This window comes from Trypanosoma cruzi, genomic scaffold (assembly GCF_000209065.1).
Source record: "Trypanosoma cruzi strain CL Brener 1047053516579 genomic scaffold, whole genome shotgun sequence".
Taxonomy (NCBI): domain Eukaryota; phylum Euglenozoa; class Kinetoplastea; order Trypanosomatida; family Trypanosomatidae; genus Trypanosoma; species Trypanosoma cruzi.
Window position 1 is genome coordinate 345,629 of NW_001849570.1, and position 12,627 is coordinate 358,255.

Genomic DNA, 12,627 nt, shown 5'->3' on the forward strand with positions numbered 1-12,627 from the left:
GCACCGCACCACAGCACACAGAGGGCACATAGCAACAGCAGGCGGCCAGTCATCATCATCATCACGGCTGCACACACAGTCTAGAGAGGGGCAAAGAGAGAAGGATGAGAAGAACACACAAACGCATCAGCAGCAGCAGCATGGAGAAGAAGGGGTGGCGTTTACATGAGGGTTGTTGTCATGAGCATGGGAGACGCGTGCACGCAGGAATAACAAGCAACAATAAAACACCGGACAGCACGGCGCACAACTCCATGGCATTTAAAGCCCTCCCGCAGCTGCCCCCAAAATGGAAAAGAAAGAGGACGCCACGGTGCGGCAGGAACACAGAGATGACGGTACAGAAAAGGATGCCAAACCGGCGTGAAAAAAACACACAAAAAAAAATTCTTCCCCCACAGCGGCCACATCCAAAAACGCAAGTAATAACAGAAACAAACACCACACACGGCAACTCACAGGGCAGTGAATACCCTGTCGCCAACCTTCATGGCTGCTCGCCCCGCACTCCTCGGGAGTCCATCGCTCCGCCGCCTTCCTCCTTCCCGCGGCACCCCCACACGAACAGCCACGGCACAAAATCGGGTCCATCCGCGTCCGTCGCCACGCCACCCTCAACGACCCAACAGGCAACCGCCCAACGAATGTCGCGGAAATCACACACCCGCGCTGAAGCACGCGACGCAACGTCATGTCACGTGGACCCCTCCGTCGGCAGCACGTCGTGTCGATCGTTTGGCCGGCACACGGAACAATCAGTTGACATAACAGAGAAGTAAGGCAGGCACTCAATCAAGGACTCTCCACACACACACGGCTCTTTTGATGCCGCCGCAGCTGCCACGGGCACGGTATCCGAGCGGAAAATGACAAGCAGTAAAAAAAGCCTCGCAAAAGGAAACCAATCCACACGCCCATATGCAAAGCGCCACTCGGACTGGTGCAGCTGCAGGGTCTGTGAGAAAAAATGCGACTTACTGAATCCCGCCAACTATGTCAGTCTCCCCTCCCACCAATGCCACGCATAATGCACGGTGTGCGTCCACAGGCATCCACTCCCGGTGCCCTAGCAACACTTCAGAAACAAACGCAACAGGAGTAATACAACGAGCACCACACTATGCCACCGCAACAGCGAGCACACCACAGGACAGCAACACGCCACGCAGCGATGTTTTGCTATTTCACACAATTCATTTACCGCACAAACCAAAACAGACATAATGGGAGAAGCGAAGCATCATTGCACAATGCCAAAGCAAATAAATAAAAATAAAAAATCAAAACCACACAGACCCCTCGCACACGCACACAAACACACCACAGTATTCTCCAGAAAAAGTCGAACAAATTGTTATCCCAAAACCCATTAAAACACGCGTGGTGCCGCCACATTAGCAACCAACACAAAAGGGAAAGAATGTATACAGCATATCCCTGGTAAAAATTATACAGACAAGCAGAGCACATAAATGTATATCCTGATAGGAAATGCCAATTGATATGGGCTTTTCTCTCTTGCAACCACTGCTGAGTGCGGGCCACGCAGGACTCAACCGCAGTCGCCTCGTCGTGCAGCGGCATCCATGCAGCCACCCAATAGAGTGTTGGCACGGCGGCGGCAGCAGACAGGGACAAGCAGCAGCAGCAGTGTTATTGCCGTGGATCGAAGGCGAGGCGTACTTCATGTCTGCCTCCCAACCCCCGCGCCCCACCGCTGCGTCATCCTCCCTCGGCGGAGGGTCCACGGCACCTTGCGCGTCATCAGCGGCATCAGGGCTCTTGGGTCCCGTGGCTGCGGCACCGCCACCGGCCTTGTCGCTCCCGGCCTCATCTCCTGTTGGATTGTCCCACAACAGACGTCACACCATCGGGAGCCACATCGTCGCTGTCCGGAACATCGCTCTTCTTCTCCGCCTCCTGCGGCGCACCCGCGGTGTCGCTGGGCGAAATCACTCCGTTGCCGTCGTGGCACCTGGGGCGACTTCCTTCTCCTCTGGCGACGGATGCTTCTGGGGAGCAGCCGTGTCTACGTCCCTTGATGGTTTTCCGCGGCCGTTCTCAATGCTCCCCGCAACGGGGACAGATGCCCCTGGCAATCCTTGTTCAGTATATGCCGGTGGAACCGTCCTGCTCCACATGCTCTCTCCTCGCCGTCCCACGGAACCATTGGAAGTAGGCTACCACTGGTGAAAGATATCGTGCACACCTGCGCGTGGTCACGGCAAATAACGGTCCCTCATCGTACGGTCGAGTGGCCCACGCAATCGTCGCCCCGTCCGTGCATGAGACACAACGGACGTTACCCTTTTCAGTCACTGCCAGATGCAAATGCATGCTGAGGCACCTCAATGCCGCATGCATGGCAGCACTGAGATGTGTCTCCTCCGGGTTCCTCGCATCCGTCGTGTTGGTGGAAGCGTGTCCAGACACCACGAAGAGGGCTCATCCCCAGGCATCCCAGACAAATATTCTCCCCTCTAAATAATGGCGTCAGCATCCCTCATATCCAGTGCGGGGTCAGTGATGGGGCAACTGTCCATTGGGCGTTTTGCTGACATTTCATGGATACTCCCCAGACACCAACCGCTAAAATAACGATCCGACGCGCAGCGTCTGGCAGGAACGCCCAATGCGCAGAGCATGTGGGGATATTCACTCATGTTCGGTGCGGAGCAATTCCTCTGCATTCGCCGGCGCACCCAATCGGTGCCATCCACTCATCCCTCGCGTGGCGCTGCGACCAGTGCGACTCCAGCGTCCTCCCGTCCCCATCGCCATCCTGCAGTTCCATGCCATCAGTGTCGCCGCAATATTGGTGCTCACTCGCTGCCATCGCGGCATTCGTCGAGTGCACCACCACCAACAACGCCCCGCCACGCACACCGGCAACATGCCTCACCATGCTGCGGCTGGCCATGTGCGGGCAGTCAAACCCGACAGCATGGACCAACAGGTGCGCGGCGATGCATCCGTGAAATGAAACTGACAGGCAAAGTGCATGGCGCCAGCGACTGGACGGCCATCCTCCAGCGTGACGCACTGCAGTGCCCACACACCACCCGGCGCCGCAGCCACTTACAGCACCATGAAAGAATTGACAACACCAGTGGAACGATGCCCAGCAGGCACCGTGAACCAACTGCAAACGCTGCTCGTGGCAAATGGAGGCACAATCAACGGACCCTCCAGTGGCTGGACGAGCAGACGATCCACATGCAGTTACACAGCAGCAGGGATAGCCTCCTCGGCAAGGATATTGCCGTGCGCAGAGGTCAAAACACCATTCTTACAGCCAAACTCCCCGTCGAACGAATTCACTTTGCAAGGCCGGTAGAGGCCGCAGTGCCCCCTGCTGTCCTCACAGTCCCTTGTTGACGCATTGGTGCGGACGGGAACCCATCGGTTCTTCCAAACAAAGCTCCAGGCCTGCAACGCATCCTGCGCTCTGAGACACGCGTCCCTCACCATAACCGGGATCGACCCCGCCGTCGGAGGAGACCACATCGTCAAAGAAGCAAGAATACTTCAGGCTGACAGCAAAGCAACCGCCGACAAATCACATCGCAGAGATCATCACAAACAGAAGAAGCAGCGCTGGAGGCCGTGGGGTTAACGTCGATCAACGGACGCATGGCGTATGTCAAAGAAAAGCTAATTGGCTTGAGAAGAATACAAGAGGCTGACACTCTCTCAACAAGAAAAAAGACAGTATCATAATACAAAAAGACAATTTTAAGCGTCAGCAGTCAAAGCATGCCAACAATCCAAAAAGTGTGGAAAAGGTGCACTCAGCTACAACACAAGTAAAACAGCAATAGACAAAAAAAAAGAAGCCGAAGCGTGGGACGACGAGCGCACAAACTCTCTCATTGCTCCCGTAAAGCAAAACACACACACAGGGAGAGAGAGAGAGAGGTCGCCCACTCAATGCAATGAAAACAAAACAGAAACAGTTACGGTGCTCCGCCCATGCAGCCAGGCAGGACGGCAGCGGTGCGTGTCGTGCAAAAGAGAGCACCAACGGGCATGCATGGGCGTGCATGCATATATACAATAGGTACATTATGTGTGTGCCTCGTGGGATGAGGTGAGGGCGAGAGTCCATGCAAGGGGACACACACACAGAGAGGGAGAAGGACGAGTGTGTGTGCGGGCGGTGCACGGCTCTCTCTCCCTCACTCTCACGCGGCCACCACCGCAGCAGCAGCCGCAACAAGAAGAAGAAGCAAAAGAGGGAAGGTGATGTGGGTGACCGCGGTGCTGCCGTCACTGTCTTGTGCATTTGCGGTTTTATTTGCAAAAACGGCATTTTTATCCTTCTTGAATTCTTGTTCATTGTCTGCGGGATGCTCATGGGGCGGTTGCTGTTTTTGTTGCCGTGTTTGTTCTTGCGGTGGTGACGGCTGTTGCATTGATTGTGGCAACGATAGTGGCAGTGTGCCATGCTCCTCTTGTGCCACTGGTACTTGCAGTTGTGGCTGATTTTCTAGTTTTTTTTCTTCATTTCTTCGTTGTCGCAATTCCACTTCTTCTTCTATTCTTTTTCCCGGATCATCGGTTTCTGGGGGTTCTTCTTCTGGTGAGGGCGATTTAAATTCATCCCCCCTTCCAGAACTCAAAACACCTTCGTCATTCTCCACATCATCTCCACCTGTTCCTCCCAAAGGTTTTTCTGAAGGTCCGCCTTGTGATACTTCTTTTGGTGGTTCTGGATTTAAACCTAAGTCTCCGTGTCCCAGCGCCGCAGCAACTGCTTTTTCCGTTTCATCTTCACCAAGATTCCCAGGAGCACCGTTTGCACCAACAGGATCCTTCGCGATCCCCTTCATCACACCTACCGCCGGCACCGCACCACAGCACGCAGAGGGCACACACCAGCAGCACACGGCCAGTCATCATCATCGCCATCACTCCTGTCACTTGCCTGTAGCCTTCAGCACAAACTAACACCCCGTCAACGCAGAGTGGAAAGCAAAAGGGAGAGACAAGTCACACAGCCACCAGCAGTAAAAAACACCAGCAGCACGCATTTCATGAGAAACATTAAACCAATAAAAGTCAAAAAACGCACAACGCTCTGCAATAATTTAACAAGAAAACACGAAAACAAGGAAAAACAAAACACAGGTAAACAAGCAGCAATAAAGAAAAACAAGTAAAAACACAAAAAAACAAAAAAATGCACCCAAGTGGCGCCAGTGTGCATGCATCCACACGCAAATATGATTCCACGTAAACAGTTGTATGCGTGTCGTGCATATGAGTGTGTCTGGGATTCTTTCCACGTGACGGATACAGGAAGCAGCAACATGGAGCACACAGCAGGGCAGCAGAAGCAAATGAAGCAAAACACACAATCATTATTTTCTCTTATTTAGTTTCATCGGACCACAGTGGACGCGCACAAATCCCCGTGGCTGAGTGCTGGCACGCACAGCCCGCATACAATTCTTCAGCCCAAAGTGGTGTACGCCAGCGCGGATGCGGCGAGCACCAGCGGGGCACACACCCACGCAGAGCTGCTGAGGCTGCCGTCGATTTCGCGCAGACGTGACGGTGCGCGGGTGGTCGTCGTGGTTGGCGCCTCTGTAGTCGTAGTACTTGTTGCCTCTGGCGCAGTGGTGGTGGTTGGTGCCTTTGTGGTGGTCGTCGTGGTCGTAGTTGGTGCGGCGGCCTTCTTTTGTTCATTTGCCGTAACGGTATTCGTACCTTTTGTCTGTTCATTAGACTTCCCACCATCTTGATCCTGTGTATTATTGGAATTATTTTGTGACTGTGGCGTTTTGGTTATTGTACCCGTTGTATGTGACTTTTCTGTCTCTCTCCCTTCTTCGTTATTCTCTGGTGGAGAAGGAGTTTTACCAGGCGATTCCGTCACAAGACCTTTTCCTTCTGGCTTAGAATTTGTCGAAACGGAATCCTTTCCAGATTTACCAGCAGTATCTTCATTAGCATCTGCCACGCACACGGACGGGCAGCAGCACAGGGCGAGCACCAACAGGGCGCACAGCAGACGGCACGTCATCATCGTGAGTGTGGTCGTTCAGTGGTGTGGAGCTGATCCGCACAGTGAGGGACATGGAGAGCAACAGGGGAGACGAGAGGTGCGGCAGACACACACACAGAGGGCACACCACATGAGGAGAGAGCAGCAGCCAGGCATGCACCGTACGCCGCACACCACGCACGACACACACTCCAATCCACGGCAACAGGCACACGCACACACACAAACCTGCACTCTGTAATACTTTTGTTGTACAATTGTTGTGGTCAGTGCATGCGGTCACACACAAAAGGAGTGAAAAAAGAGGAGACCAGTACGGCTAGACATCAGACTGTAGGCTACCAGAAGGACGAAAAAAGGCAAGAGGGCCGCGCCGCGTCGGCAATCGGTGCGTCACTTGCCTGCAGACCAGACGTCGTGCGCGATTGGTGTCGCTCATTGTGACGCATCCGTCCTCGTAGCCCCAGAGGGTGGAACATCCAACGCCAACCCAAACACAGCTGTCAACACGCCATTGCCACAATCGTGAAGAGCCGGCTGGCACCACACACGGCAAGAAGGACACACCAAGACACGCCATGCACCAAAGGGGCGCATCAAGCCCGCAAACAGTGCGCACCGCTGCAACACCGCAGGGTCCTCCCGCACGCAACATCCTCCTCCTTCCTTATCTTCGGCTCATTGCCGCCACATCCGACACCTGCTCCTCACAATACCAGAGGGAAACACAAAACAGCTGAAGCAGCAACAACAACAACATTGCCACCTTGTTGCGCTGACGCCACTGCACGAAAGGATGCGCCGAAGACGGGAGTCCATCGCGCAGGAGACGGAAAAGAGCCCAACGAGACACCCAAGAGCCACACGTTGGCAGTCTTGTCGGGGCTGCCCCAATGCAACCACAACAATTAGTGCCGCAACCACGGAGCCATGCACCCTGACCCACAGCGTGTTTTCACAATCAGAACAGCAGGGACAGAAGGAAGTAAGACACGCCACCCAGAGTGCAGCAGAGCACCCGAAACACACACGGCCAATCAAAAACGGATGCAAAAAATCGGGAAGGCAGAAAAATAAAAAGGGCGCATGCAGATTGAAAGCCGAAGCACAGAAATTATTTGAGGTCCACATTCTCGCAATGACACACACAAAAAAAAAGCAAATCCACGAAACAAGCAAAAGTGTAAAAGATAAAGCCGCATGCACCAATTACGGAGGCAGAGGCAGTCGTCCCTGTCCTTCAGAGAAACAGCTACTGGCACGACCCCGCATCCATTGGAGCACATTTCCTTTACTTTTTACTCATGATTAGAGTACGGTGATTTCCCCTCGTCCCAATCGCATCAAAAAACGTGTGTATACATGTGGTGCTGGGAACTGTCTTTTCTCTCCATGTTACTTCGTTCACACACAGTTTTCACGGAAGTTAGACCCTCCAAGCAATAAAAAACAAAAACACCTTTTCCCAGAATAACAAACAATGCAATAAAAGACCGGTCATTTTGCCCATCCCCCGCAAGCAAAGGAGGACATGGGGAATGCGGTGAGTGTATCATAGTGTTATTGCTACGGCTTTGCACATCTTGAGTGCGGGGCCAATGTGCCAAGTAAATACTGTCGCCCTGCCGCAATTTGATTGCGCCCAGCCGCCGCGGCTGCTCAAAGAGGCACCACCGCCACCGCCGCAGCGACCACAACAAGAAGCACAAAGGGAATGAGGCCAGCAGTAGCAGCAGCCACACTGCCATCACTGTCGGCCTGCTGTACCAACGCATCGGGTATCGCCTGAAAATCGACGCTGTTGACGGACGGAATCGGAGTGGCAGGCGCGGAGGCACTGGGAATCACCGCTGGGCAATCCGCCCGCGGGTCGCCCTCCGCTCGTGCAACGTCCTCGCCGGGTGATGGCGCAAAAAGGGCGTCGTGGCCGGAGGCTCTGTTGGCTCCCTCGCTTCCACTGCCAGGTCTCCTCCCTCGCCGCTGAGTGTTGTCCTCACTTTCGGTCTGCACCCCCGGATCACCCCTCGGACCGGCATGAAGGCCACCACCAGCGACACCCGCAGCCGAAGCACCGGGAGGCTCCTTTTCAATGGAGGCACCAGACGCCACAGGAGACAGCTGTGGACGAGTATCTCCGGAGAAGGCGACCCTGAAGCAACCGCCGACTCTTCTGCTTCCTCCTCTTGATCGTCACCCTGTCCACCCACCAACGCACTCGGAATGACAAGACTGCTGCCGTTGGCGGCAATGGTGCACACCTCGCCGTACGTGGGGCACTTGATCTTCCCATCTTTCAGAAAATCTTTCAACGTCACTGGGATGTCAGTGTCCTCAGGGCAAGGCTGAAACCCACTGCTGCCGAGGTGCCTCATCCTCACTGTGCCCTCCTCACACGACACCTGCGCGCACACTCCTTTGACGCTTTTATGGCCATTACCGTCCTTCGTCTCCAGTAATTCCGCGTCCAGGCACCACGAGCCACTGCCAGTCAGCGACCCACGGAGATAATCCACATTTTCGTCCGAGCACGTCCTGTACGTTGTCCCAGACGATATTTCGTGAAATTCGGAAGATACGACAGGGCAAACGTCCTTATCCACCAGATTCCCCTTTCCCTCAACAATAGTTGCGGTGCACATCCCAACGTGACGGCGGTCGGAGGTGCAGCGAAGCGTCTCTGTGTCGGTAGCATCGCAAAACATGTGAGGATACTTGGCGGCAAGATTATCGGTTGTATTGCACTTCTCCAGGAAGTCGCAGCCACTGCGGCTGCCCCAGCTCATCGGCTCCACCATGCTCCAATTCACGCGGTAGTATCCCATATCCGCAAAAACCGCCATCGTCAGAGCCGTGTAGTAGCCGGCACCAACTCTGGGAGCCATCAGCTCGTCCCGCGCGTGGCGTCCCTTCCAGTGAGGGACTTCTTTTTCTCGAGGGCCATCTTCATCCTCCAGCTCCATGCCCTCGAGAGAGTCACATCCAAAGTGCGCTTTCGTCTTCTCCTGAACGTGCTTCCCTGCCACCATCCTGCGGTGCTTCCCACGCACACTTCTCTCTCGCTTCTTCACCAGACTCTTTTCTCTCATGCTCTCCTGGCTGAACCCAATTGCATGCGAAATTTCGTGTGCGGCAACGCGAACGCTCCACGCCGTGTCAGTCATGTACTTCGGGTCAAAGTTCATGGCGCCAATAAAAGCTCAAAAATCTGTCAATGTGTTACACGTGGCCGCCCACACAGCCCTGCTATCCGTGCCCGATCGCCTAGCAGCAGCGTAGATGATAAAATCTGCATTCGGCACACCGTCACTCTTGTGCCTGGTAGGAACCGTAAAGTGGCTGCACGGTCCATTCGTAGCCCTCGGTACAGTTATCGTCCCACCAGTGGGTTTCACAAGGACTCGCTCAGCGTGCAGTTTGACGGCACCGGGAAGAATCCTTCAAGTGTACAATTGTGTTTTTGCCTCCGTCAGGAAATGCTCTGCTTTGCATGACACCCTTTGCCCCAAGGCGTTGTAGCACTCATCCTCTCCCTCTTCGCAGTACTTCCTCTTGTTCGTGCCTCTCTCCAGATCCTCCGTGGACACCGCAATGCGGATCGGCTCCCAGCCACTGTCGTCATCCTGTGTGGCGACGGTGTACGCCTGCATGGCGCCTTGTCCCTTGCGCGGCACCTCACGCACCACCGCAGTCAACAGCGGGCCGTTCCCCCTCATCAGCACGTCAAACCCAAAGCGGTATTGTGTGGCTGGTACAAGGGCAACACCACCAGTGGGAAAAGCGGCGTGGCGTGGCGTGGCTGGCGCATGACTTGAGTAAATTGCATTTCTTGGTTTCGTGTGAGTACCAGCAGTAGTGCAGCCTGGATGCGGGAGGAGAGAAACAAAGGAAAAAGAAGAGTAAGAAAAACAAAATGGCTTTAGGCCAGTAATGCGTCAGAATGTGGCCCACGCAGCGGAGTAACAGGAAACCACAGAGGCGGCCATACACACAGCATGCGCACCGGCTCCATCAAATGGACAATCCGTCAATCCGCCGTCGAGAGAACGTCCATCACCGTCGCACAGAGTCCTCACAAGACGCACCGCTCCCTCCACGCGAGGTGTTTGGTCTACTCTCCTCGTGGTGTCGCAATATTTGTGTGATCGGCCACTCAACATCCGCCAAAGGCACAGCACCAGTCACAGGTGCAGGAGCATCGCACAGCGCGCTCTCCCAGCAGATCATACCCTGTTGCATAACCGCACGGCAACCCCAATTGTGATGCGCAGCCCTGAGACGGAGATGCAAGGAGTCATGCGGACGGACCTTCTTTCACTGCTCTCCTTTCGGGAACTCGACAACAAGCGTGCCGGCGGTGCGATCATTATGGCAGTTCCATCCGCACTGCCACTGGCCAAGGAAGTTACTGTGAGCTCACTGCGTTGAGGTCACCGTGTCCGCCGATGCTCTCTTTCCACCGGCCAACGATCACGCCGGCACTTCCAACAGAGCGGATCGGAGCGTCGACAACGGGAGCCACAGGCGCCAACACACCGAGTCCAATGGTGCCCGCTGCGACATTCCAAAGCGCGCTGAGAGCTCCTCTAGCAGTGCAGGGGCAGCCCACTTGTGTGCGACATGGCGTGTGTGTGCATTTGCTTGTGCTTGTGTGTTTGTCAGCGCCTATAATTGCAGAGCAGCTGTGCGCCACAAGAGAGTCCAAATAAAGCAACGGCAGAGAGAGAAGCAGATATTGCACACACGCAAACCACTCATATCATCACACACAAACACACACGCGCAGCCCGTGGAATGGATGTGCTCAACCACAACACAAGTAAAACAATAAAAAAAAACGAAGCGTGGGACGACCAGCGCACACACTCTCATTGCTCCCGTAAAGCAAAACACACACACAGGGAGAGAGAGAGAGAGGTCGCCCACTCAATGCAATGAAAACAAAACAGAAACAGTTACGGTGCTCCGCCCATGCAGCCAGGCAGGACGGCAGCGGTGCGTGTGGTGCAAAAGAGAGCACCAACGGGCATGCATGGGTGTGCATGCATATATACAATGGGCACATTATGTGTGTGCTTCGTGGGGTGAGGTGAGGGCGGGAGTCCATGCAAGGGGACACACACAGAGAGTGAGTGAAAGACAAGTGTGTGTGCGGGCGGTGCACGGCTCTCTCTCCCTCACTCTCACGCGGCCACCACCGCACCAGCAGCAGCCGCACACGCAAAAAAAAGAAGAAGCAAAAGAGGGGAGGTGGTGTGGGAGACCGCGATGCTGCCGTCACTGTCGTCTGTTGCTGCCGTGCCGTTCAGGTTAGGGCCTTTGGCTGCAACGGTTTTTCTTTCGGTTGTCTCTTCCTTTTCTTTGACTTCTGCTGTTGTTTCTTCTGCCTTATCCAATTCATTTCCATTTTTTTGACTTGTTTTCTCTGCCTCATTGTGGGCATTGTCCTTTACGGCTGTTTGCCTTCCGTCAAAATTTTCATTTGTTGTTGCTTTTCCTGAACCTTCCTCTTCTCTTAGTACCTCTTCTTTGTTTTGTGCCTCCCTTTCCGCGGCAGGTGTTTCTTGATTTGATTTTGCTCCAACGGTTGTCTGTTCTTTTCCTGCATCTTCTGGTTGCGTCTTTTTTCCCGGGGTTCCTGTTTCTGTTTCGGCTGCATCGTCTTCGGTACTTAATTCCGCTGTTAAATTCTCTGCCTGTGATGGTCCTGCTGCTTCTTGCGTTTGCGTTCTGCCGGCGTCTTCTTTTCCCCCAGTCTCGTCATCGTTCGTTTTCTCAATACTTTGAGGATCCGTAACTTCAACAGGGGGAGCAGGCTGAAGAACTACAGGTGCGTCAGGGGATGTACCGTCGGTATCACCACCCAAATTCAACTCTTTTCCTTTTTTACTGCTTCCTGCATCTCCTTCCTTCTGTCCTTCACCCTCTTTGTGATCTGTGCCATCAGCTGAATCTTCAGTGTCTTCAGCATCTTCCCCGGGATCTTCAGGTTCGTCCTGTTTATTCTCTTGAGCCTTTTGCTTTTCTTTCTCTTCCAATTCTTTTTTCACTTCTTTTTCTTCTTTGGGTTTCACGATTTCTTCTTGAACTTGCAGCGTGACTCCGTTCTTTTCTTCCTGACCTCCATTTGAATTGCCGATGGCTGCATTGTCAACTTGTTTGTTATCATCGGTACTGTTAGGACCCTTTTCGGTGGTGGTTTCTGGTTTTGTCTTCAATTCTTCGCCAGCAATAGTTCCATTTTGCGCTGCTTCTTCTGGTACTTGCTCATCGGATTGCTGGTCATTTTGAAAAGTGTCCCCACCAGCAAGTTTGTTTCCTGGTGTCGGAGTTATTCCGTTTGTAGGAGGAGAAGAGGATTTTGTTGGTTGCTGAATCACAGTTGATGATTTCTGTGTGACAACTACGCTGGACGTAGCTTCCTTCCTTGGTGATGCCTCTTTTTGCTCCGTCGCTTGTGATGTTACTTGGCCCTTCGCTGGCGGTGTTGCTGCAGTTGGTGCTGTTTGTTCCACCGTGATTTCCTTCGCCCCAGGCCCTCGTGGTGCTTCTGTTGGATCGCCGTTGCTGTTAGAAGAGAAGCCAACGATGGCGTCATTCTTCACGTCAACGTATCTTCC

The 12,627-nt window shown here is 53.9% G+C and overlaps 2 protein-coding genes and 3 pseudogenes across 2 annotated transcripts, besides 5 other annotated features; all 5 read right to left on the bottom strand.

The window, feature by feature from the left end:
* Window positions 1-5,062: a sequence feature (areas not merged during assembly with more than two copies in the genome that could not be assigned to a particular haplotype).
* Window positions 1,261-1,281: a sequence feature (AT_rich).
* On the bottom strand, window positions 2,676-3,635 carry Tc00.1047053510017.15 (annotated as a pseudogene).
* Tc00.1047053510017.30 lies at window positions 4,185-4,913 on the bottom strand (annotated as a pseudogene).
* Window positions 5,063-6,017: a sequence feature (haploid, Esmeraldo-like haplotype).
* Window positions 5,093-5,183: a sequence feature (A-rich).
* On the bottom strand, window positions 5,456-6,031 carry Tc00.1047053510017.40 (mucin TcMUCII, putative; the record flags this gene model as incomplete). The annotated part of the gene is made up of 1 exon (XM_802165.1): window positions 5,456-6,031. The coding sequence occupies one exon, from the start codon at window positions 6,029-6,031 to the stop codon at window positions 5,456-5,458; it is 576 nt and encodes a 191-aa protein (XP_807258.1).
* Window positions 6,018-12,627: a sequence feature (areas not merged during assembly with more than two copies in the genome that could not be assigned to a particular haplotype).
* Tc00.1047053510017.50 lies at window positions 8,151-9,833 on the bottom strand (annotated as a pseudogene).
* On the bottom strand, window positions 11,191-12,627 carry Tc00.1047053510017.59 (mucin-associated surface protein (MASP), putative; the record flags this gene model as incomplete). Its single annotated transcript, XM_802166.1, has 1 exon — window positions 11,191-12,627. A coding segment is annotated over one exon (1,437 nt), but the record flags the coding sequence as incomplete, so codon positions are not given.